We start from the raw sequence: 27,002 nt of genomic DNA, 5'->3' as shown, positions 1-27,002 counted from the left end.
CAACATACATTTCTAATAGTTCACAAACTAGATATCAAAATCTGACACTTCAGAATTCGGTAAAAATGTACATCAGGAGATTTTGAAGAAGTAAAAATATTTGCATGGATAAAGGATCCTTGTCCACATACAATTATAACTAATACACCAATCTTTTAAGTATTGTTTGCATGAAAGATAATAATGGGTCTTGGCCTATGAGGGAATTTCAGAAGAACATAAAAATCCTGTTAAAACAAGTAGTAGTAAGTTATAGACAAAACAATAGATGTAAGTAACGATATGTTTGTGACAGACGTTGTTAAGAAAACCCAAGTTACGAAACGCAAGATTGACACACTGAAAGAGGATGTTGTTTTCCATAATTAGGTAGTCTGCTTGTGTGTCTGAGAAAAATGAGTACTGTTTGCATATATGCAGCAACATCTGGGCACAAGAAGCTGAGTTAAGGAGTTTACTGAATAACTTAATTTTTGTACTGTTGTTGGTTTGTCACAATCTTACTGTTACTTAAATATAAGATTATCGAGATTAATCTTAATAATCAGAAATAGTGTGCATGCTGTATTTGTTATCAGAACACATACACGGTGTTAAAATAATTAAAGTTATATCAATCTTAGCTAGAAAACATAGTTGTATCCATGTACTTACTGGAGATGTATGTATTTGATTTATTCTTAACTGATTCTCCAAATCTTGCACCTTATTTTTCAGTTCTATATTTTCAGTTTCTAGTTCTTGAATCTACAAAACAAATGTTATTGCAACAATTATTGAGAGACTCATCCTATGGCATATCTAATTTAAGTTATATATCACAAATAACATTTTTATTTCTTTATTTAAGATCTGCTCTTCTTCACAGTATATAAACTAATTACCAAAAAGCTGTTTAGTAACTGACCCAAATGCTTCATTGTATTTGAGAATGTAATAAATGTCTTAGATCCTGTGAGTTTGCAGGATGGTGGAAAGATGCACATTGTATATTATTTTATCAGTTACTACCCTCTTTTTTTAGTGTGTCCTTAGTCTCTTAATATAGGATAATGTAATAATAGTATTGCACTTTATGGTCCAGCTTACTTCACAGAAATTTGTAAAAAAATTACAGTAATATATAATTTTCATCCAAAGAAGCAACAAATATGTATGACTTACTTTTTTCTGTAACCCTGCAATCTGTTTTCTTGTTTCAACATCTTTTCCTCCAGATTCCAGAAATTTTCTGTAAGCCAGGTCAAATGCTTGACCAATTGTTAAAGTTATCTCTTCAGCCTTTATACAAGTAAAATATTGGAATTAGCACATCAAGAGTATCTTATACAGTATTTTTTCATTTCAGAGGACCACAAAGTATATTACATAATGTACAGTATACCTAAGTATTGCTTCACCCATCAATGAAATGAAGTCAGCTCTGAAAAGAAACATGGCAACCAGGAGGATAACTGAGAATAACCGATGCAAATAAAACTACAGGGGAAACTGATGTACACTCAATGCAATTATCTATGCTGTAATGTGCATTATGCTACTTTAATATCTATAAACAATGTGCTTATGTCTGTTTTTCATGCATTTTAGAACATAACATCTTTATCACTTGAAAGTAGTTGCTGGCTGTAACTTTCTTTTGTGAATTTTACTGAATTATCAATTACCACTTTTTGTTTGTAAAGTTAGATTTCAAAAGTCTGTATTATAAAACTATGGTATCAGTTTCCATAATGTCAATATAACTACAGATTGTATATCACTGCTTAAGTCCTGAAGACCACCAGTGCCAAACCAAAACAGTGTTTCTCTTTATATTTAAGAACTCCATACATAATGTTTTGATTGCTTTTACACAGGAAATATTTCACTTTGGCTAGTTTTTTAGTGTGCCCCGCCCCATGCACAACACTTATTTAATTGTAAACGTTTTAGAAAATTAAGTTAATTCCAGTAGTCACCATTAAATTGCCAGCATTTGCTCACTTTTCTCCTTGTACTTGGAACAGGAAATAACTGTGGCATATATGTGGTGGATTTGTTGGAAAACAGATTTTTTTTTTTTTACAACCGCTGTAGAGAACTGGATTTATTTCATTTGGACTAGACTATTGGGGGTTTTTTTTTCCACTGAAGAGAAAGGAAAAACATTAAGGGAACTATAGCGGATACGATTAGCATGGATCCTACAAAAGGCCAATACCTCTGGGATGGAGATGAATGCAGCCTTTGAAGATAGACTTTGCAGGCTTTCAGTTCCAACCCCTGCTCTTCACAAGTCCAAACTCCCTCTGCCTGACAAGTTCAATGACAATCCTCACATTCCATGGGTCTCTAAATCTGTGTTGGCATACGTAGACAAATTAAGAGGATTGGGCCAAAAGAAATCTGATGAGGTTCAACAACAAGAAGTGCAGAGCTGTGCACTTAGGATGTAAGAATTCCAAGCACTGCTTCAGGGTGGGGACCAACTGGCTAAGCAGCAGTTCTGTAGAAGAGGGCCTGGGCATTACAGTGTATGAGAACCTGGATATGTCTCAACAATGTGCCCTTGTACCTAAGAAGGCTAATAGCAGGGCTCGCTGAACCGCGGCAAATGCCGCTTGCCAGCTGCACTGTCTGGTGATCTGCGCAGGCACAGATCGCCCAAACCCGGCTCTTCCGGGTTGCCACAGGTGAGTAGATTGCATTATTTGTCAAGCCCTGGCTAAGCATATTGGAGTGCATTATTAATATCATAGAAAATGTTTACAGACACTCTAAATTTTCTTATAGAATGCCTTTAGTAATTCTAAATGTTTCTGTTTGCAACAAATGTAGTGTTTTATGAATTCCTCCATATGGTTTCTATGAAAAGGACAAAATCCAGATCCTTCCTCTGTACACAAGTACACACACATTCTGTCAATGCAAGACATATTTTCAAGCACACAAATTATACTGTGACAGAGGCAGGGTTTCACGTCTATCTTCTTGCCCACAGAAACTTAGCAGATTCCATCAGTTTCCCTTCACCAAACTAGGGATGTAAGCAATTAGTTGAGTAGTTGACTACTCAATAAGAATATGCTTATCGGGTAGTCGACTCACTACTCAACTAGTCACTTCCCCCCCTCTTGCTGCCTCTGCGGCAAGAGGAGCCAGTGCTGCTAGGGCAGGAAGGGGAGGAGGAGCTGGTGCTTGGGGGGGGAGGGGAGGAACCAGTTTAAAAGCTCATTCCGCCCCAGCACCATCTTCATGGGAGGACAGGGGAGGCAGAGGCACATCAGGGGACTAGGCGTGAGCTAGTAATCAGCTGTCCCAGCTGACGCCTGGTTCCAGAAGCTGCACCTCTTCACACATTTCAAAGAGAGAGGCACAGCGGGGAACCCAGGGCAAGCAGGGACTGAAGCCCTCTCTTTAGGTTCTAAGGGAAATAGACTTCTCCTTTCTCTAAGGCTATGTCTAGACTGCAAGCCTCTTTCAAAAGAGGCTTTTTCGAAAGATACTTTCAAAAAAGCCTCTTTCGAAAAAGAGCGTCTAGACTGCAAGCGGAACTTTCGAAAAAGCAAGCCACTTTTTCGAAAGAGAGCACCCAGGCAGTCTGGATGCTCTCTTTCGAAAAACTCCTGTTTGCATTCAAGAATGCCTTTTTTCGAAAGAGCACTTTTGAAAAAAGGCATTCTTCCTCATGAAATTAGGTTTACCGCCGTCGAAAGAAAAGCCACGTTCTTTCAATTTAATTTCGAAAGAACGCGGCTGCAGTCTAGATGCAGGTGAGGTTTTTTCGAAAAAAGGCTACTTTTTTCGAAAAAAACCCCTGAGTCTGGACACAGCCTAAGATCAGTGTGGGTACATCTACACACCAGTGCCATTTTGGAATAACTGACATTATTCCAAAATAACATATTCCACGTCTACACAGAAAGCCATTATTCTGACAATGTTAAAATAATGTTGAGCTGGAGGACTTCTTACTCTGCCTCCTACAACCCTAATTTTACGAGGAGTAAGGGAAGTTGGAGGAAGAGTGCTCTCTCTCGGACTTCCTGCAGTATATACAGTGCACAATTGACATATCTCAAGTTAAGTACCTTATTTTGGAGTTAGCCCTGCTGTGTAGGTGTGCCCTGACTGAGCTCAACAAGCTCCATTCCTCTCTTTCTCTGGTCTTGATACTTCCTCTCTTTGGGTATATCTACACTAGCCCCCTAGTTCGAACTAGGGAGGCTAATGTAGGCATTTGAAGTTGCAAATGAAGCCCGGGATTTAAATATCCGTGGCTTTATTTGCATCATCCCGCCCAAGCGCCATTTTTAAATCACGCTAGTCCGAACTAACTGCCCATGGCTACACGCGGTAGTCAAACATTAACTTGAACTAAGTCCTTAGCTCAAGTTAACTGTTACACCTCACGGATGTAACTGTTAAACTTCGAACGCCTACATTATCCTCCGTAGTTCGAAGTAGGGGGCTAATGTAGACATACCCTATTACTCTTTATCAGACCTGGGCTAAAGGGCTACTTGAATGTTTAACACACCCAGATCACCAGCCTGGTTAAATAATTACTAGGAATGTCAAGCGATTAAAAATTAATCACAATTAATCTCACTGTTAAAAATAGAATATTATTTATTTATTTATTTGTTTGTTTGTTTGTTTATTTAAAGTTTTCTAATACAGGCAGTCCCTGGGTTATGTACAAGATAGGGACTGTAGGTTTGTTCTTAAGTTGAATCTGTATGTAAGTCAGAACAGGCGTCAGCCGTTGCTGAAACTGATCAGTTTCAACAGAGGCTGAATCTGGATGCCAGTTCTGACTTACATATGGATTCAACTTAAGAAACCCAGGCGTCCCCAAGTCAGCTGCTGCTGAAACTGATCAACTCTGCCTCGGGTTTCCTGTAGTCAGCCCCTGGTCAGTTTCAGCAGCGGCTGACTTGGGGATGCCTGGGGCAGAGCAGCTGGGGTGCTGCCGGGTTGGTTTGCCTACCCCAGGCGTAGGCAAGAAAAGCCTGGTCTGCTGGTGAGGGAGGGGGGGCACTAGCTGCACCCCCCCAGCAGACCAGGGAGACGCGGGTGGCGGGACCGCTCGTGTCCTCCACAGCTTTGCTCCGTCTTTGCTCCATGGCTTTGCTCCATGCAGACCAGAAAGACGGGGAGCAAAGCCGCGGAGCACACACGCAGCGGGACAGCCTAGGCGCGCCTGGGCTGTCCCGCTGCGGGCGTGCTCCAAGGAGACCAGGGAGACAGGGAGCAAAGCCGTGCATCTGGGCGTCCCGCCGCTCCAGTCCTCCGGGGTGAGAAAAGCCCCCTTCGTAACTGCGTATCCGACGTAAGTCGGATCCGCGTAACTCAGGGACTGCCTGTATATTGATTTCCAAAAGAAAATCTGATGAGGTTCCACAAGGACAAGTGCAGTCATGCACTTGGGACAGAAGAACCCTATGCACTGCTACAGGCTGGGAACCAAATGGCTAAGCAGCAGTTCAGTAGAAAAGGACCTGGAGATTACAGTGGATGAGAAGATGGATATGACTCAACAGTGTGCGCTTGTAGCCAAGAAGGGTAACAGCTTATTGAGTTGCATTAGGAGGAGCATTGCCAGCAGATCGACGAAAGTGATTATTCCCCTTTATTCAGCATTGGTGAGGCCACTTCTGAAGTATTGTGCCCAATTCTGGGGCCCCAATTATAGAAAGGATGAGGATTCATTGGAGAAGGTCCAGTGGAGGGCAAATGATTAGAGGGCTGGAGCACATGACTTATGAAGAGAGGCTGAAGGATTGGGGCTTATTCAGTCTTCAGAAGAGAAGAGTGAGGGGGACAGTTAGCAGTCTTCAACTACCTGAAAGGGGCGGGACTTCCAAAAGGACAGAGTGAGGCTGTTCTCAATAGTTACAGATGACAGAACAAATAGTCTTGCTTATACCAGGGGGGTGGATTTGCTCTCTTCCTGAGGTCTCTTACAGGCCTATGATTCTATTTCTGCTGTTCTCATAGTCATACCCCACTGACCAAGCTCAAATAGGACTGCTTATTAGCCTGCTTACCTGGGATAGCTTGGGCACCTCTGTTGCTGGAAAAATCAAGCACACTTTTGGGACAATTTCAGGACTTTATTTACATTATGGCTGCGATTTTCAGTGACACAAATCATAGGAATACAGCTGAAGCTACATGTCAGGATTTGCAGCAGGGATGCTCGTCAGTTGCTAAATATGCAGCAGAGTTTTGATGCTTGGTAAGAGACACCTAGGAGAATGACGTGGCTCAGTGTTGTCATTTCTGGCTCAGCTTAAATAGCAATATTAAAGATGAACTAGCACATATGGAATTGCCATCTCAACACAGTCATCCAAATTAGTGAATCCTACTTAGAAAGAAAGATGGCTCCTGGCCACTTACCCGTCACTAGTCTTTTCTCTATTGCTTGAACCCATGCAAGTCAATCAGGTCCTGACCTATGGCCATAGAGCTGGGTTGACATCTTTTCCTTTGCCCCAGCAGTCCCTGCCTATGCTTGTCTGTTCTTGTCCACTGGTATCTTGAGGATAGTCAAGCACTTGTTCACAGTCAGTCATGGTATGCTTTTGTAGGATAAACATTTCTGAGGCAGGCTATGATATTCTGTTAAGAACCCCTATTCTAAATTTGGAGTCTGGGACTGGCACACAAACACAGTACATGATGGTTACCCTCCCACACCTAGCCCAGGATGGGAGACAGGACAAGACACATTCAATGGTGCTAGGAACAAATGTGCCATTGTTAAGTACGCCTAATGTCTCTGCTTTAATATCCAGATGGACCACATCCATGCAGAGACACCTTTTTTGAAGCTGACAGACATATTACCACTTAACACATAATTGATAATTGATGTCTGCTTTAATATTTGTTTACTGGAAACACTGTGTAACTTTATATTATTGCTCTTATTTTGCCTCACAATTAGCACCTATCTAGGGGTCTAGGATCTTAACCCCCCATCACTTTGATCTGCCCATTAAGCATCCTATATAATTAATTGTAATCTATGGTCTGGCAGTGTTCACTGAGCCCTAACAAGCGACATGACATTCCACCAGCGCTGTGTGTAATAAACTCTCCTGCTTGCTTCACATACGGTGTCCAGATTCTGTTCCTTCAATTTGATCCCTTATATTCCAACAATCATATTTCCAGAGAGCTAACTGGAGACCAGAAACCATTTGTGGCTTACTTGGTGCTCCAAAGAATTCAAAGATATGAAGAAAGAATGCAAAGGTGATCTCAGCAATCACCATGACCATACCCAGAAGCTCCACATATTCCTGCTAAGTAGAAGAATTATGTTGATGTGTTCAGTAAAAAGAAAGCCAATACCCTACTATCCCCTCATAGCTACAACTGACTGACATCTACATAGCTACAACTAACTACAGTGAAACCTTTGTTATCTGGCACTTTGTTAACCAGAAAACTTTGTTAACAAGCATTGCCCCCAGCCACAATACTGTCACATCTTCAGGCGCACAGGCCTGGCTTGGTTTACCATGATTGGCTTAACAATTTTTTACTTAAGAAGTACTAATCATCTTTAATGCAAATGTCAGACCAATTGCTTCACACTACAAAACGACCAATATTAAAAACACGAGTTTTATTATTATTGTCTATTGGTTTTTCCTAGGTTGATGGGACTCTCAGATAACCGGCATTTTTAGATAACCGGAACAGCCTAATCCCCCAGCATACCGGATAACACAGGTTTTACTGTACTTCTAGCTGAGAGCACAGGTTCCCATCTGATGAATTTTTTCCATCTCTGGACTTGAACTAGAGGCTTTTTGGAGATTTCTTTAGTAAAACGTGAAGCAAGTGTTCAATTACCCCCAAGTCCTCAGCAGAAACCCTGAACTTTGGGTAGTGAAAGATGGCTTCCTCCATCCATGTGTGGACTACTGAGCACTGAACAAAATTACACTCTGAAGCTAGTACCACCTCTTAAAATGAGATGTTTGAAAGATTCCACTCTACCAACTTCTTCATAGAGTTATAACTCTACGGCGCTTATAACTGAGTGAGAATCTGGGAAAGAGATGAACAGAAGACCACCTTCTGTACTGGATCTGGCTACTATGAATATTTGGTCATGCCCAGAACCTTAAACTGAACTACCCATCTGCTAAACTAGATTACCAGTGTTGGGGCTTCTTCAAGATTATAGAATGGATAAACCCTTCAAGGCCTCAAAGACCCACACTTACACTTTTAAAGCCCCAAACCTAGAATCCATTGCCAAACTGCTCCAACTCATACCAGTTCTCAGAGAAGTGTACTTAGTCCACTGAATCCTCGACTTTCAGCAAGGGAAGAATTCAGTACCTGGTAGACTGGGAAGTCCACAGTTCAAAGTAGTAGACTTGGAAAGGGGAAGGAGAACGTGCACTTTATGGACCTTTCGTGAGAGTGCTATCAGAAGTACTTGGAGAAACTGGGCTCAAGTGGGGGCATCTGTCAGGGTACGTCTACACTGCATCTCTAGTTCGAACTAGGGATGCAAATGGAGACAACCGAAGTAGTTAATGAAGCGGGGATTTAAATATCCCGCGCTCCATTAACATGATCTCGCCGGCGCGCTAGTTCGAATCACAGCTGATTCGAACCAGGAAGTGCACGCCGGGACGCGTTAGTTCGGACGAAAGCCCTTAGTCCGAACTAATGTTACTCCTCATTTTTTGACGAGCGCGCCGGCGAGATCATGTTAATGGAGCGAATTAGGGATGCAGTGTAGACGTACCTTCAGGTATTAGGCCCTGCAGAACAGCTAGTCTCTGGGCAACCTAGCAAGAACAGTTAGCCTATAGGAAGTAGCCTTATTGGCTAAACCAGGGTGGATAACGTAAGGCCCAGGGGCCAGATATGGTCCCCGGCTTGCCTGGATCCAACTCTCTGGTGCTCAGGGCTCCTTCCCACCAGCATTAGGGTATGTCTACACTACAAAGTTAGTTCGAACTAACGAATGTTAGTTCGAACTAACTTTCATAGGTGCTACACTAGTGCTCCGTTAGTTCGAACTTAATTCAAACTAACGGAGCGCTTAGTTCGAACTAGGAAAACCTCATTTTACGAGGATTAAGCCTAGTTCGAACTAGCTAGTTCGAATTAAGGGCTCTGTAGACCCTTAATCGAACTAGTGGGAGGCTAGCCCTCCCCAGGTTTCCCTGTTGGCCACTCTGGCCAACACCAGGCAAACTTGTATGCCCCCCTCCCGGCCCCGGAGCCCTTAAAGGGCCACGGGCTGGCTACACAGTTTGAGCCAGTTGCAAGGCTGCCAGCACCCATGCCAGCACACCCTGCACCTGACACCCATGAGCCACCCACCCGATGCCACCCAGCCCTCCCCCCCTTCCCGGGACCAGCCTGGCGGCTCCCAGGAGCCTGCCCGAGGCCGCAAGAGGCGGGCGCCCGCGTGGTCTAGTGCGGAGATCATGGACCTCATTGAGGTTTGGGGGGAAGCCTCCAATGTCCACGATCTCCGCACTAGCCACAGGAACGCGGCAATCTACGGCCGCATGGCTGCCAGCCTGGCCACCAGGGGCCACCAGCGCAGCCGGGAGCAGGTGCGCTGCAAAATCAAGGACCTGCGGCAGTCCTACTCCCGGGCCTGCCTGCCAGGGGCCGACCCGGAGGCATGCCCCCACTTTCACGCCCTGGACCACCTCCTGGGCGCTCATGCTGTCCCTGCCCCCCAGGACGTGACAGACCCTGGGGCAGAGGGACCGCTGCAAGAGACCGAGGAGGAGGAGGAGGAGGAGGGCTCCGAGAGCCAGGAGCCTGCCGGAAGCTTGCCCAGGACCTGAGACCCCCGAGGCACCCCACAGAGCCGCTCGCCTGTGTCGTCCAAGGCCGGGGAGGCGTCCACCTGTGAATACCATCATGCTCCCCTTATGTGTACGGGGGGCTAGGGCAAGAGGGAGCCCAGGGACCATGCGCCTGGGCCTTGCCCACCACGGAGCAGCAGCTTGGGATCCTGCAGGGGCCCTGGCCTTGCAGAGGGGAGCTGGGTTTCACACACCTGGGCCCCTGGGGTAATTGACCACTGGTCTTGTTGCACCACAGCCGCAGCACCTGGGACTGCAGGGCACACCACCCCGCCTGCAGCAGCTGCCCGCGCCCGGGCCAGCAGGAGAGCCAGGAACCAAGAGGAGTACCAGAGGCGGCACCTCCAGTTCCTGTAGCAACAGCTCCATCTCCAGGACCACTGGGTCCAGGAGGACCTGAGGCTGCGCTGGAGGAGTTTGGAGGCCCTGGAGGAGCAGGGCTGTGCCCTGCGAGGCCACCTCCAGAGCCTGCTGGACCGCTTCCCAATTCCTCCTGCTCCTGCTCTCCCTGCTCCCCCTCCTGCTCCCTCTGCTCCCCCAGCTCTCCCTGCTCCCCCAGCTCCCTCTCCTGCTCCCGCTCCTGCTTCCTCCACACCCCCCGTCCCTCCTGCCCCACCCTCCACAACCCCTGAGCTTTCCTTTCCCTTCCTCCCTTCCCTCCCCTTCCTGCTCCCTCGTCCCAGGATTCCCCCTTCCCTCTCCCACCCTTCTTCCTCCCTCCCCCCACCCCAGTTATGTGAAATAAAAAGACATTTTTGTTTGAAAAACAGGTGTCTTTATTTGACAGTAGGAAGGGAAGGGAAAGGGGAAGAGGGGTAGGGTGGAAGAAGGCCCCAGTGGGGCATGCAGGGAGAGGTCAGTCCTCCTCTTCCACCAGGAAGCTCTCCCGCAGGGCTTCCTGGATCCCGACGGCCCCCCGCTGGGCTTCCCGGATGGCGGCGGTGCGGGGCTGACCGTAGTGTCCAGCCATGCGGTCAGCCTCAGCCATCCAGGCTGGCAGGAAAGCCTCCCCCTTTCGCTCACACTCCCGGAAGCAACCCCCCTGGCGGTGCGTAGTACGGCCGGGACAGACCGACCGCGCTGGTGCGGGGTGCTTTCGCCTCCTCCCGCCCCCCTTTATACCTGGGGCGGCCCATCCCCTCCTCGCAGCCCCCCTCCCTCCCGGCACAGTGGCTGACGAGTGCCATACCTGCATGAGCACCGCTCCGACGGTGGTTCTCCCCACGCCGAACTGGTTCCCGACGGATCGGTAGCTGTCCGGCGTGGAGAGCTTCCAGAGGGCAATGGCCACCCGCTTCTGGAGGGGGATGGCGGGCCTCATGCGAGTGTTCCTTCTGCGCAGGGCAGGGGCGAGCCTCTCGCAGAGCTCCAGGAAGGTGTCCCTCCTCATCCTGAAGTTCTGGGTCCACTGTCAGTCTTCCCAGCGCTCCAGGACGATGCGGTCCCACCAGTCGCTGCTGGTGTCCAGACGCCAGATGCAGCGGGGCACGCCGGTGCCGGGGTGCCGCTGCGGCTCCTCCACGGCCCCCAGGGCGGCCAGGTGGAGAGGCAGGGGGCTGACGTGCACCAGGTGGTGCCAGACAGCCTCGAGCCATTGGTGGCAGGCTTGCAGCAGCAAGTCCAGAAAGTGCACCAGAAGGTGCAGGGCGAGCTCTGGCTCCATGTTGCCACCTGCGGTGGCGTCTCCGAAGGGAAGCACCGACACAGATGGGCACAGAGACCAACGCTTTGCTGTCCCTCGGCGAGGTTGGCAAGCAAGCAGGAAAAGCTGAGAACCGGCTGTCCAGGTGGGTCACTTTAAGCACGAGCCTCAGATAGCCTCAGACAGCAGCCACACAAAGCAACTACTGACCTGATGCCCTGCCAGAACCGGTTTCAGCCGCCCTTAAATGCCCCCCAGCGTCCAATCAGTGTGGACGCGCTAGTTCGAATTAGCAAAACGCTAACTCGAACTAGTTTTTAGTTCTAGATGCGTTAGTTCGAATTAGCTTAGTTCAAATTAACCAATTTGAACTAATTTAGTTCGAATTAGCTCTGTAGTGTAGACGTACCCTTAGGGAGCCTGTGCTGGCACTCCAGCCTCCGCTGTTCACTGTCCAACTGACTTTTCTGTGGGTCAGCAGCCCCCAACCCAAAAAAGTTCCCCACCCTGGGCTACTACTTAACTGGGAAGAATCAGAAATCCTCCTTTTTAGCTCAGCAGCAGGAGTTCAGAAGCTGCTCAAAATATTTGGCCGCAGTTCGATAACTCATGTGCCTATTTGTTCCCAACCTTGCTCCCACTTTGTTTCAGTGCTGTTTTTGACCTGAATGGTGGTCTTAGCCTTTCTTCTTCCTTACCCTACTATGGTTCTGACCCTCAGCTCCAACAGTTCACTTCAGACAGTGATCTGGCCCCTGCTCTAAGCCTGCATGCCTTTCCCTGGCCACTGACTCCCATACCAATCACTAGGCACAACTGCCCACATTACAATCTCTGGAAAGTGCTAGCACAAAGAGATTACTGGAAGGGGAAATATACCTGAGCTCGAGATGCAATCTGTGTTTATTGCTGCCCTCCTCTAAAGGTGCATCTACACAGCACCCTAAACTTGAAATAAGATATGCAATTTGAGCTATGCAAATTGCGTATCTTATTTCGACTGAATTTTGAAATAGCATATTCCAAAATTTAGCATGTCTACACATTGTCAAAGTTTGAAATAACGTGGTATTTCAAGTCATCCCTTAACCTTCATGGAATGAGGGCTACAGGGATGCTGAAATAGCGCATATGTTATTTCGAGACCTATCTCGAAATAGGGGGCGCATTCAAAAGATGTGAGGTAGCTATCCTGGGATATTTCTGGTATCCCGAAATAGCCCTGCTGTGTAGCCATACCCTAAAATGTGTGAGAGAAGGAAAGACAGACAAGAAGATAGAAGTTAAAAGAAATGTACACAATGAGTATACACATTGTTATTGGTACTGTACTATCACAGATAAGATCACCAAACACTTTCTATAAGCAGTAAGAGAAAAGGTTATATATAACTGCATCTTAAGCTATATTTTTTGTCAATGAGCTATTTTTACAGGCATGAAACAGAAGTCCTGAGCAATTGTGAATACTGAAAATTCCTTGTCATTTTCCATCAGAATAGATGCATTAATGCCAGTGCCCTATGTAAATTCCATTAGGCAATTATTTCCTGCCTATGTAAATTCCTACTGTTTCAGCTGGACACTTAACTTCCCGTCCTAAACTATATTTGAAGGTAGCTGTGCATTGTTGAACAGTTGCCATGTTGCACCCAGAAATGACTGCATTTCAGTGGTGAGTGAAATGATTCCTCTGGTTATGTATCAGCACAATGGTGACTCAACAGAGGGAAGGATGTCTACTGTGCAAATCCCATAAGGATATGTGTGTGTGTAATGCACAACAGTTCATGTGGCTATTTCATGTATTGTGCTGCAGTAACCTCCACATGGCAGTTATGCAAATATTCCAGAGCCTGGAGGGAAACAGCTCTTCTTCACATCTTACGTATCAGCCTGGCACTTGGCCCAGCTAATGAGGCTGGGAATCAGGAAGATTTGCCTCAAAAAAGAAAAAGGATTAACAAAATGCTTAATTCAGATCTGTAATAAACACAAGTACAATGTTAGAGGTAACATCTTGACAAGAAACAAAACATCAATCGGATACTCCAAAAGGGGCTACCCAACTTCTAGTTTTATCCTCTTCCTAGTATTAATTTCAAAACAGGCCATTTGAGACTTACAAATCATAGTAAAACATCTGACATACTTACACACTTTTCACTGTCAAATACATAGCACAGGTGTTTATTTGACTCAGAGTCTTTGCATATGAAGGTAAATATCCTCTTGTCAGTTTTATCATCGGCACAAAATGAGATCCTATGAAGCTGGCAATTGTGCTGGACTTCCTGCAAATGACAAGATAACGATCATATTTCATTAGTTAATTGTTTAGTATTTTATTCAGAAAATTAATACTCTACACACCTGGCTGTTATAACGGAACAAGATATAAGTAACATGATATTTACATTATTGTGACAAAAAGCAACGTTCCTCTCTTCTTAGGAAATGATATTACATCATTCAATATGCATGTAGTTACCTGGAAAGGCCTCAGCCATTCAATGAACTTTGTTCAGATAGACCTATGCACCTGTAGCAAATGGGATGATAAATCATGTGCCTAGGAGAGTTGTGGTTTTGAGTGACAGACCAGAACATATTACAATAACTCAAGGATTTAATGTATTTGGGAGAAGAATTTAAACATACAAAACACAGGACATCTGGGATACTTTCTATGAAAATTAGTTAGTTGAGAAGGAGAACACAAGAGTTTTTTTGTTGGAATTTTTATGTGCTGTGCCTGGGAGCTGTAAGTTGTGTTTTGGTTTTTTTCAGTTTAATGTTTTGTTATTAATATTTTGACATCCTATATTCACCACCAATACTTCACACAGAAAAGTACTAACTTGTTTTGGAATCCATATCTTCTTGACACCTAAAAGCCAAGATAAATTTAATTTGGAATAGTAGCTAGAGGAATTTCACTGTGTGCTTGTAATGTGGGAGAGCCATGGCAGAGCCATTCTTATTCACCATCCTATTGTTAATATCATAGAAAATGTTTACAGACACTCTAGATTTTCTTATAGAATGCTTTTTGTAATTCTAAACGTTTCTGTTTGCAACAAGTGTAGTGTTTTATAAATTCCTCCATATGGTTTCTATGAAAAAGGCAAAATCCAGATCCTTCCTCTGTACACAAGTACACTCACATTCTGTCAATGCAAGACATATATTTTCAAGCACACAAACTATACTGTGACACAGGCAAGGCTTCACGTTTGTCTTCTTGCCCACAGAAACTTAGCAGACTCCATCAGTTTCCCTCCACCAAAGTAGGGATGTAGGGGTATGTCTACACTATAGCACTAATTCGAACTAACTTAGTTCGAATTAGTTAATTCGAACTAAGCTAATTCGAACTAACGTATCTAGAACTAAAAACTAGTTCGAATTAGCATTTTGCTAATTCGAACTAGCGCGTCCACATTAAGTGGACCCTGAAGCGGGGTTAAGGATGGCCGGAAGCAGTGCCGGCAGGGCATCAGAGGAGGACTTAGAGCATGGAGATGCTGTCTCAGGCTAGCCAAGGGCTGTGCTTAAAGGGTCCCGACCCCCACCCCGGACAGATAGTTCTCAGGGGTGCCCTGCTTGCAAAGCAGTCCTGGCTTGGAGTGCCCGGAGTACCCACACTGGGCACATCACAGCACTCGGCCATCAGCCCGGCTGCACTTGCCGCAGGCTGCAATCTGGGAAGAGGGGCCAATTGGGGGGCTGCAGGAGAGCTTCCACCCCCAGAAGCCCGCAGAGCCAGCCCAGTCCTCCCCATCGGGGGCTCGTACCCCATTCCTCCCTCACCTCCTTCCACTTACCCTTCCCTAGCCCCTCTTCTTGATGTACAAAATAAAGATAACGTGTCTTCCAAAATGGAATCTGTCTTTATTGAACAAAACTGGGGGAGACTGGGAAAAGGAGGTGGGAGAGGGGAAGAGAGAGGCTGGGAGAGGGGAGGGCAACTAAAATGATCAGGGGTTGGGAACAGGTCCTATATGAAGAGAGGCTAAAGAGACTGGGACTTTTCAGCTTAGAAAAGAGGAGACGGAGGGGGGACAGGTTAGAGGTCTCTAAAAGCAGGAGTTGGGTGGAGAGGGTGCATACAGAAAAGTTCTTCATTAGTTCCCATAAAGAAGGACTAGAGGACACCAAAGGAAAGGAATGGGTAGCAGGCTTCAAACTAGTCACAGAAAGTTGTTCTTCACAAAGCAAAGAGTCAACCTGTGGAACTCCTTGCTGCAGGAGGCTGTGAAGGCTACAACTAGAACAGAGTTTAAAGGGAAGTGAGATCAAGTCATGGAGGTTGGGTCCATGGAGTGGTATTAGCCAGGGGGTAGGAGTGGTGTCCCTGCCCAAGGTTTGTGGAAGGCTGGAGAGGGATGGCACGAGACAAATGGCTTGGTCACTGTCTTCGGTCCATCACCTCCAGGGTCCCTAGGGCTGGCCGCTGTCGGCAGACAGACTACTGGGCTAGCTGGCCCTTTGGTCTGACCCAGTACGGCCATTGTAAGTTCAGGGCTCAGAGTCGGGGGTCTCAGTGGACCCCCTTGATTCTCTTGCAAACCTGCTCCTGGGTGGCCAGGCTGGCAGCTATCCTGCCCAAGACGGCCACTTTCCTGTGCCTACTGCGGAGATCGTGGACGAGGTAGGAATAGGAGATCCTCCGGAATAGGGCTTTATTCCGGAGGATCGGGCCACTCTAGACGCTTTTTTCCGGCTTTTCTCGAAGCCGGAAAAGAAGCGGCAGACATGTTTATTTAAATCCCGCGGGGGATATTTAAATCCCCCGCGGACTTCCCTATTCCCACTTTCAAAATTAGCATGCCCCTTCCGAAGAAGGGGCCAGTGTAGACGTAGCCAGTGTGTTTGGCACTCTCCTTAGGTCCTGAGGGAAACAGAAGTCTCTAATATCAGTGAGGGTTCATCTACACAGCAGCGTTATTTCGGAATAACTGACATTAATCCAAAATAACACATTCCATGTCTACACAGCAAGCCATTATTCTGACAATGTCAAAATAATGTCGAGCTGGAGGACTTCTTACTCTGCCTCCTGCAACCCTCATTTTACAAGGAGTAAGGGAAGTTGGAGGAAGAGTGCTCTCTCTCGGACTTCCTGCTGTATATACCACGGCAAAAGCCAAAATGAGCTATTTTGACTTAAGCTACACAATTGACATAGCTCAAATTGAGTAGCTTATTTTGGAGTTAGTCCTGCTGTGTAGATGTGCCCTGTCTGAGCTCAGCTAGCTCCATTCCTCTCTTTCTCCTGTCATGATACTTCCTCTCTATGACTTTTTATCAGACCTGGGCTAAAGGACTATTTGAATCTTTAACATGCCCAGATCACCAACCTGGTTAAATAATTACTAGGAATGTCAAGAGATTAAAAATTAATCACAATTAATAACACTGTTAAAAATAGAATATCATTTATTTAAATATTTTGGGGTTTTTAATGTTTTCAAGTATATTGATTTCCAAAAGGAAATCTGATAAGGTTCCACAAGGACAAGTGCAGAGTCATGAACTTGGGATAGAAGAATCCTATGCACTGCTACAGGCTGGGAACCAATTGGCTAAGCAGCAGTTCATCAGAAAAGGACGTGGAGATTACAGTGGATGAGAAGATGGATATGGCTCAACAGTGTGCGCCTGTAGCCAAGAAGGGTAACAACATATTGGAGTGCATTAGGAGGAGCATTGCCAGTAGATCGAGGGAAGTGATTATTCCCCTTTATTCAGCACTTGTGAGGCCACTTCTGGAGTATTGTGCCCAGTTGTGGGCCCCACATTATTAGAAAGGATGAGGATGCATTAGAGAAGGTTCAGCGGAGGGCAACAAAAATGATTAGAGGGCTGGAGCACACGACCTATGAGGAGAGGCTAAGGGATTTGGGCTTGCTTAGTTTACAGAAGAGAAGAATGAGAAAGAACATTTGATATCAGCCTTTAACTACCTGAAAGGAGGTCTGAAAGAGGATGGAGAGTGGCTGTTCTTAGTAGTGATAAATGGCGGAACGAGGAGCTCAAGTTGAAGTGGGGGAGGTCTAGGTTGGATATTAGGAAAATCTATTTCACTAGAAGGGTGGTGAAGTACAGGGATGGGTTACCTAGAGAGGTGGTCCCAGCTTGACAAAGCCCTGGCTTGAATGACTTAGTTAGGATTGGTCCTGCTTTTAGCAAGGAGTTGGACTTGATGACCTCCTGAGGTCTCTTCCAACCCTATTATTCTATGATTGATTTCAATTACAAGAGAGAATATAAAGTGTACAGTGTTTATTTTATTTTTATTACAAATATTTGCATTGTAAAAACAAAAGAAATGGTATTTTTAAAATTTCACATGAATACTGTGGTGAAATCTCTTTTACATGAAAGGTGAATATACAAATGTAGAATTATGTACAAAAAAATCTGCTTTCAAAAATAAAACCACGTACAATTTTAGAGCCTACAAGTCCACTCATTTCTACTTCTTCTTCAGCCAATTGCTCAAACAAGTGTGTTTATATTTGCTGTCCACTTATTATTTACAATGTCATCTGAAAGTGAGAATGGTAATTCACACTGCACTGTTGTAGCTAGCATTGCAGTTCTTATGTTCCATATATGGTGAAGATCCATATTTTTCAATCAACATTCCAGAGGACATGAATCCATACTAACGATGGATTCTGGTCAAATAAAAAACCAAAGCAATTCAGACCAATGTATGCTCATTTTCATCATGTGAATCAGATGTCAAACAAAAGGTTGATTTTCTTTTTTGGTGGTTTGGGTTCTGAAATTTCCATATTGGAATGTTGCTCTTTTAAGACTTCTGAAAGAATTCTCCACGTGTCACTCTCAGATTCTGGAAGGCACTTCAGATTCTTGGTATTTTATTTCATTTGGCTGTAGGCATGGGAAAGCAGTACTAACCAGGAAGGAAAATATGCAGTTGATATGTGAGCTATTATCTACTTAAAAAAAAATGTGGATTCCTGTGCTGGGATAACAGATTTGCCGTAATCTCAGCAGGGGGCACTTAGCATCTCACAGAATGAAGCTTAAAATGACTTGTTTAGGGCTGCAGATCAACAGCACAGCCAAAATTATAACGGTTTTTCAATTTCTCTCTTTCATGTTCCCTGTTCCATCTCTGTCCTCTGTCCATCTCCTGCACACCTGGTCCCACAATGAAAACTCTCTCACACTCTGAACCTCTGTGTCTCCTACAGCTTGCCACAAAATCACATATGTTGAAACTATTTTCCGCATTTACCCCCTAGCCAAAAATCTTAATCACATTCTTCCATTCATGCTGTTTGCTCTCTCTTCACCATATCCCTTTGGTTCTCATTCTCCTTCCAAGCTGGTTTTATTCCCATCTGTTTTCTCTCCCCCACCAAAAGTCTCTCGCCTCTTCCTATCTCTCACATATTCCCAATGTTCTCTCTTCCTTTCCCATGCTCTAAGCTCTCTTTCTTTCTCCTACATCCCAGGACACACTCCGCATCCCTTCCGTTTTGGCTCTCTTCCATTCTTCACCCTCTGCACAAAGTTTGTTTAGCTCTCCAAATTTTACTTTATAGCCTCTGCATTCACCCTTTGTACCTGTATTATTTTAAGATCTGAGTGCCACCTTAGCGTACAGCACAGGAGCCTTCTAACGGAAGTAATTCTTCTGCTCTACTTTGCACTGATTTGGCATCAACTGAAGTATTGGGTCCAGTTCTGAGCACCACATTTAAGGAAAGATATGGAGATATTATACTGGAAGTCTAGAGAAGAGCAACAAAAAGGAGTAAAGGTTTAAAAACATGACCTATAAGAGAAGATTGAATGATTTGGGTTTGTTTAGTCTGGAAAAGAAAAGACTGATAGGCAATATGAAAACTGTTTTTATGCATCTAAAAGGGTGTTACAAGGAGCATGAGGGAGCCAAATTATTCTCATTGACCTCTGATAATAGGACAAGAGAAAATGAGCTTAAATGGCAACAAGGGAGGTTTAGGTAGGACATTAGAAAAATCTTCCTATCAGGGAGGTCAATACTGCCTAGGGAGACTGTGAAATCTCCATCACTGGAGATACTTAAGAGCAGTTTAGGCAAAAATCTGTCAGGAATGATCTAGGTGTTGCTTGGTACTGCTGTGAATGCAGGGGACTGGACTTGATGACTTCTTAAGTTCCCTTCTAATTCTAGAGTTCTATGATTTTATTTTTTCTTTTTTTCTTAACACTTCAGAATTATACATGAATTAAGCCTTCATATGAAGTTCAGCAAAAGCAGATTTAAAATACATGCAGTGTTATGACAATGTCAAAAGGAACACGATTATTGTGTTTCTGTAAATAGAGGGTAAGTAGCTTATTCCAAGACAAACACATTATCCCTTTGTACTTATATGTACAAATAGCTGAACTCACTTTTAATCAGTTAGAAGAGTTTTTTATAAATGTGTATCGATATTTTTTCAGATGTTATGACAATAGCTTTTTGTCTTTTTTGTTTTGCTGGGAATGATTCAGTTTAATTGTTACTGACCTCAGGGTAGCTGAAGGAATCTTTTCCTTTTCTCTGAATTGGTTTGTCTGTTTTTAATATATATATTTTTAATTATGGTATTGCCTTGGAGCCCTAGCCATGGACCAGGTCTCCATTTGACTTTGCAAAGGATATCACAAAATGGCGGCCACTGCTCCCAAATAATATAGCTGTTACACAGTGTTGAACAAATCTTGACTCTAAAAGTGGGGAAACAGGTTGAAGCCCAGTTCACTGAGGTGATTTAATTCCCACTGAGGTCAACAAAAGGTGAATATTCCAAGAATGTGGAAGGAAGAGGCACTTGGCATCTCCCAGAATCCAATCTCTGAATCACTTGTTTAGGGCCACACAGCAAAAGCAGAACCAAGATTATAACACAGGACTTTTTGGCTCCCAGTTGCTGTCAGGCTAAGAATACCGTACTCAGGGAAGTTGGAGACAGAACCATGTTTAGAACATGGTAGTGTCAGTCTCAGTCCCCTCATCATTTTCTGCCCTTAGTGCTGCTCCCTCTCTACTTTAATGACCCAAACGGTGAAGAGAAAAAACAGAAAAGCCTGTCGTCTTCACACTATAGCTAATCTCTCTGAACACAAGCAAGGATTGCTTCCTCCTTTCTTAAATGGGAGGCTGAGGGCAACTGGCAGTGGCTATACAGAATTGCCTCTTTTCGTATCTTTCTTATATCATTCCTGTTAATGCATCCCAGAATGATGTGTGCTTTTTTTGCAAAAGTGTTACAATGCTGACATATTTAAGCTTGTAGTCCACTATGACTCCTAGATCCCTTTCTACAGTACTCCTCCCTGGGCAGTGATTTCCCATTTTGTATGTGTTTTCCTTTCTAAGTGGAGTGCTTTGTCCTTATTGAACTTCATCCTATTTACCTCAGAACATTTCTCCAGTTTGTCCAGATAATTTTGAACTATAATCCTATCCTGCAACACACTTGCAAACCCTTTTACTGTGGAATCATCCACATACTTTAAGAAATTATATAAATAGTTGATGAAGATATTGAGCAAAACTGGTCTCAAAACTGATCTTTGCAGATCCCCATTTGTTATGCCTTTCCAGCATGACAGTGAACCATTAATAACTACTCTCTGAGAATGTTTATCCACCCAGTTAGGCACCCATTTTATAGTAACTCCATCTCATCGTATTTTCCAAGTTTAATGATAAGGTCATGCAAGACTGTATCAAATGCTTTACTGAAGTCTAGATATACTATAAAAGCGACAAGGAGTCCTGTAGCGCCTTAGGCTGTGTCCAGACTCAGGGTTTTTTTTTGAAAAAAGTAGCCTTTTTCGAAAAAACTTCACCTGCGTCTAGACTACAGCCGCGTTCTTTCGAAATTAAATCGAAAGAACGTGGCTTTTCTTTCGACGGTGGTAAACCCCATTTCCACATTTTCTGTTATCGTTTTTCCCTCTTCATTGTGCAGTGGAGCTACCCTGCCCTTGGTCTTTGTCTTGCTTTTCATATATTTTGAAGTAGATAAGAGGTAGTTGATTTTTATTAAAGCTTGTTATAATATTTTAAGGGATTAAAATGTCTTGTTCCCTTAGCAACTTGTGTCCCATATGTTTCTGTAAAGCTCCTTATAACTTTTACAGCAAGAAATAATCATTTAAACATATTTTTTAGAAAAAATTTTGAACGACAAAGCATTGGAAACCATTTTTTTATCCCACAATGGAAGATACAGAACTATAGTGAAGTCAACCTAGTATTGCTGGGTTTTTTTTCTACTTACTAACTTTGAACACACTGTCACTTAAAGAGTCTCAAACAGAAAAGTTTGCAAGTAAAAATATCCTTGAATTAAAAGGACTTGGCTTCTCTTGCACTATAATAATATACTGATTTGCAATATTCATCTCAAAATAATAATACATAGCAATGTATAGTGTTTATTGAAATTTTAAAAATAATACATGTATAATAGTTGAATGACTTTAGAATATTGAAAATTATTGATAACTAGACCTATGCTATTTTAAGCTCTGTTTATGGGCATTTAAATAATTTTTCCTCTTTGAATTTGAGGGAAGGCTTTTTTTGTGTGTGTATGTAATTTTGTTTCTGTAAATGAAATTACATTTGTCACCAGAATAGGGAGACTCTGAACTACAATACTGTAGAAATGACCACAGTTCTGACCATATATTTCAGGAAATCAGTTGCTGCCATTGTTACAAAGCCATACCTATTGCACAACTGGATTTTAAAGCCTTCTGAGGGAAACAAAATTAAACAGGAGAAAGAAAACCAAGTAGCTTATCCAAAATAGTGGAAGAGAAGTGTCACAGTAAATATAAATGGCTGACAAAGTCAGGTACAAAAGTACATATTTAGTTATCCCCGTAAAATAGTCACATAACTCATAGTTGCCACAGCTATTTGTTATTCCATGTTCTCTCAAACTGCAGGACAGAGGAGGGCTGGAAACAAGTATCACTGAGATGTGAGCACACTGCCTTCTTTGTATTGCTATATTGAAGGAAAATTCCCTTAGTAGTTCTGTTATAGAGATTTGAGCATGTTGGCAAAATAATTTTTATACTAACTACAGGTTGGACCTCCCTGGTCCAGCACACTCAGGATTGGACCAGTCTCAGATGAGGGAATTTGCTGGTCAAGGGAGGTCCCTTGATTCAGGCCCCTCAGCGTGCTGCCCCTCCTCACTGCCGGCTCCTTTGGCTCAGTCAGGCTGCCCGCTGGGCAGCCCCTGCATGGTACCGAGCATGCGGCCCCAGCCATACTGCTTCTGCCGGGATGCCCCAGCCCCAGCCAGCATTCCGCTCCTGAGCTGTTTTGGCTGCAGCCCCAGGCTTGCTGCCAGGTGGCAAACCGCCCCAATCACGCTGCCAGCCAGGATACTGCAGCCCCTGCTGCTGCCCAGGCTGATGTGGTCCTGGCCCCGCTGCCAGGCAGCATGCAGGCCTGATTAAGCTCCACTGCTGCTTGGGCTGCACTGGCACCAGGCTGGACCGGGCTCCGGGGCTCTCTCATCCAGGAACATCCATGGTCATGCCGAATCATGAATGCTGCTGGACTGGAGAGTCCCAATTTAGTGCAACCCATAGTATAGGAATCTTTTACAATTGTTTCATAAGCACGGAGTTTTGCATTTCAAGAAACTACTAAAAGAGAGATTTTTAAAATGGAATTTCTAAACCAATGATGAATGAAACACGGGCAGCAAACAAGTATGAAGCTAAACTTCTTACCTTTGTTTTTGGATCTAGAATTTTTACACCATAAATTGAGATTTGTAGTTCAACTTTTGGTGTTTTCTGGCCTTCAGATTTCTTGATATGTCTTGCAAACTGTAAAATGGGGATTAGAGATACAATCACTATATTATTGCATAATTTCTCTAGTGTAAAATGCCACTGCTAAGTACCCTCTTCTGGTTTCCTCCTCCCCCCCCCCCCGTATAGTTTCCTTTCAAAAGCAGTTTTCCCTCCAGAAAGTGCTATTTCAATAATAGTTCTCACTGTAAATTTTGTAGAGAGTTCATATATTTAAAAAATAAATCCTGCAGTGTTTCCTAATTAGAGTATTAACTCATTTTAGCTGACACCAGTGTATTGCTCAGTTTATGCGCTGAACTTGTGAAGAAAACTAAAAATAGGCCTGGGTTTGGAAATACTGTTTTTAATTGCTTGTTGTGTATCAATTCACTGACATTTCTTGCTGCTGTATTGCACTTAAGAAATGTTTTAAAAGTATAGCTACTGTTGAGCTATAATATAATTCCACTAAGAAAATTACTACCATTTTTAGCAGTCCAAGTTCTGAAAATGAATGATCAGAATTGATCAGTTGTAATGTTTCTTGTATCCTATAAAATACAATTAATATATCTGCTGGCAAATCATTGTATAAAGGCATCCAGGACACTTTTGGCCCTCCGTGTAAAATTATTTCCCACCCCTAGGCTGAAGACCAGTTTTAACAGTTGATGCACTTTACATCCTTTTATGTTCCACAGTTTGGCTGTTAAGTATGCCGTACCTTCCTCATAACTCCTGAATTCTGCACATCATATGAGCAGAGTTTCCACAATTTGCTATTGTCAATTATATTACTAGCAGTGAGATATTTCTTAAGGGGTGGTTACGTTTAAATTACAGATGCCTAAGAATTTTACTTTCCAGCCCTTCTGCTGATCAAATCTTTAAAGATCTAGTGTGAGATTTGTAATGGTAATTAGATTATTCACTCTCAATGAAAGACAAGGAGAAAAATTCACACAGACTTGCTCATACTAGGGCCAAAGAGGGAATGTAATTTATCAGATGGCCACTGTCACAAAAGGCATGGCTGTGCCTAACAATCTTCCATTTTGTCACTTCCCCTGCCCTCTCCATTTTCTTCCTTCCTAGAATGTACTGTGTGGCGGGGCAGCCCCGCCACTCCCGGAGCCGACCGCCGCGCGGGCTTACCCCGACCGCCGCGAGGCGCGGTTCGGGACGGCCGGCAGATGCCGCACAGGGGGGTGGCATTCTCCCAACCCGGCGCGGAGCCTGACGTCATCCCCGCAACGGGGCCAGGCGGCGCGCACAAAGGACGTCGGGGGAGACGTCATTCCCCGGCGTCAGGCGGGAGGTTTAAATGCCTGGCCGTCCGTCCAGGAAGGGGGCGGCGAGCAGGGAGATCGGGAGGCCCCCGGAAGACCGTGGGGAAGTGGATACTGGCGCCCCTGGGTGAGATAAAACCCCGGGGGCCAGCAAGGTGGGATGAGGGGAAGAGGGAGAAGTGACCCAGGGCTGGGCCGCGAAACCCGAGAGCGGGGGAGTTTAGGGGTCGCAACCCCCCCCGTTACTTGCTAGGACGAGTGTCCTGGCTTTAGGGCCCTGGGTTGGGGTCCGGAGTGTGGGCGGGCCCGGACCCCCTCCCTCTCACCCTTTCCCGAAAGAGTGGTCATTGGGGCCACGGTCGCGTATTACGGGATAGGCGCGGCGCGGTGAGTGTAGCAGAATTAAAGGGCTTTGACTAGGAAGCTTAGCGTGTTTGGCGTTAAACCAGTCAGGAAGGGCCCCCCCCCCCCCCTTCCCACCCCCTCCGGGACGGAGGCGTAACACGTGGTGGAGAATGTGGGCACAGGGCCCCGAAACAGGGGCCTAGGGGGGACGGTAAGCAGTATTAACGGGGGTTTGACTCGTAGACAAGATGGAACCCAACCGAATCATAGAATGGTGGACCGAGACACAAAAGGTGCAACAGCAACAGCAGATGCAGGCCCTGCAACAGCTGCTGAACCAGTTGCAAGACCGTCAGGAGCAGGCGGCCAGAGAGTCACGAGGCGTGACCATGGGGGCCGGGGCCGGAACGCCGGGAGCGGACGAGGAGAGCGGAGCACGGCTGCCCATACGATTGACCAAACTGGGACCGGACGATGACCCGGAGGCCTTCTTGGTCACATTCGAGCGGGTGGCTACAGCGGCCAGATGGCCACAGGAACATTGGGCGACCTTGTTGGCGCCCTACCTGTCAGGACCCGCCCAGCTGGCATACCGCGGGATGTCGGCGCGAGACGCCTTGTGCTACTATAAAGTAAAAGAAGCAGTCCTCGACCAGTTAGGTGTGACCCCAGAGACCCACCGACGGAGGTTTCGGGAGGCCAGGTATGACCCACAGGAGCGACCGCGAGCGGTGGCACAAAGGGTGAAGGAGGCGGGCATGCGGTGGCTTGAACCCGAAAATAAGACGGGGACACAGGTGGCCGACATGGTCATCTTAGAACAATACATTCGGATACTCCCCACGGAAGGGCAGCTGTGGGTACGTCGGCATCTCCCCGAAACCCTAGATGAAGCCGTGACTCTGATGGAGCACTTCTTAGCCGCAGAGGGGATAGAGGGAAAGCCGGCCAGCGGGCCGACCCGGGAGCCCAGGAAGGGTGAGCCTCCCCCGGCAAAACTAGCCGCACCCCTACGGAGCGGGGAGAGTCGAAGAGGCCCCTTAGGACCCCTACCGGAGAGGAGGCTGGCACCACACTGGAGCCGACCCCCAACGGAACCGAGAGTCGATCGGGCGACCGAGACCGGGCCAGGGGTTCCACCGCCAGAGGGTGTGCCCAAAGTGGTGTGTTACCAATGCGGCCAGGAAGGCCATTACAAACGGGACTGCACCATGATGGACTGTACCTTCGGCCAGAGGCGCGGAGCCACAAGCACCGCACAGGTAACCAGGAAACTGTGGGTCGAGGGGCGCCCTGTGGAGGCAATATTAGACTCTGGGTGCGGGCAGACCATAGTCCGGGGGGACGTAATATACCCAAGGCAGGCTAAGGGCCCCACCATAGCCCTCCGGTGTGTCCATGGGGACGTCCACCACTACCCCACGACGCGCGTACGGATCGGGGATGGGGAGTTAGAGGAGGATTGTATAGTGGCGGTAGGCCCTAAGTTGGCATACCCGCTACTGGTGGGGCGGGATTGGCCGGGACTAAAAAGACTTTTAAGCCAGTGGAGTGAGGCCTTGCCCGCTGAACGAGGAAGGGAGGCCGAACAAGGGACACTGGTAGCCCAAGGGGACGAGGAACAGACAGAACCGGGACACCCAGGGGAAGTGGAAGGGACCCCGGCGATCGTCCGACTGGAGGTGGAGGAGGGAGACTTCCTGACGCAGCAACGGGAAGACCCCACCCTGCAGACGGCCTGGGCCCAGATTCAAACAACGGAGACCCCCCAGACGGACGGAGCGACACGCCAACCCAGAGGACCACGCTTTGAGGTGAAGGGGGACCGGTTATACCGGGTGGCAGAGGGAGAGCTCCCCGGGGAGGAACGGTGGCAGCTCCTGGTACCGCGACTTTATCGGTGGAAGGTCCTAGAACTGGCCCATGAGCACCCATGGTCAGGGCACTTAGGGGCAGAAAAAACCCAGCAAAGGGTGTTACAACGGTTTTACTGGCCGGGGGTATACCGGGAGATTAAGGACTTCTGCA

General features: G+C 45.7%; 1 protein-coding gene across 15 annotated transcripts in view; it reads right to left on the bottom strand.

Annotated features, from left to right (window-relative positions):
- GULP1 (GULP PTB domain containing engulfment adaptor 1) overlaps window positions 1-27,002 on the bottom strand; it is a 372,795-nt gene that overhangs the window by 73,426 nt on the left and 272,367 nt on the right. For all 15 annotated transcript variants that reach the window (XM_075933787.2, XM_075933780.2, XM_075933784.2 and 12 more), the window contains 4 exons: window positions 23,275-23,373; window positions 13,650-13,787; window positions 1,165-1,281; window positions 655-747 (listed from right to left, as the gene is read on the bottom strand). In XM_075933787.2, the coding sequence (XP_075789902.1) occupies window positions 655-747; window positions 1,165-1,281; window positions 13,650-13,787; window positions 23,275-23,373 (447 nt within the window). The remainder of the gene's footprint in view (window positions 1-654; window positions 748-1,164; window positions 1,282-13,649; window positions 13,788-23,274; window positions 23,374-27,002) is intronic.

This window comes from Pelodiscus sinensis, chromosome 7 (genome assembly GCF_052426305.1).
Source record: "Pelodiscus sinensis isolate ZL-2025 chromosome 7, ASM5242630v1, whole genome shotgun sequence".
Lineage (NCBI taxonomy): Eukaryota > Metazoa > Chordata > Testudines > Trionychidae > Pelodiscus > Pelodiscus sinensis.
Note: the sequence above shows the minus strand (reverse complement) of the source record. Positions and strands in the feature narration are given on the sequence as shown.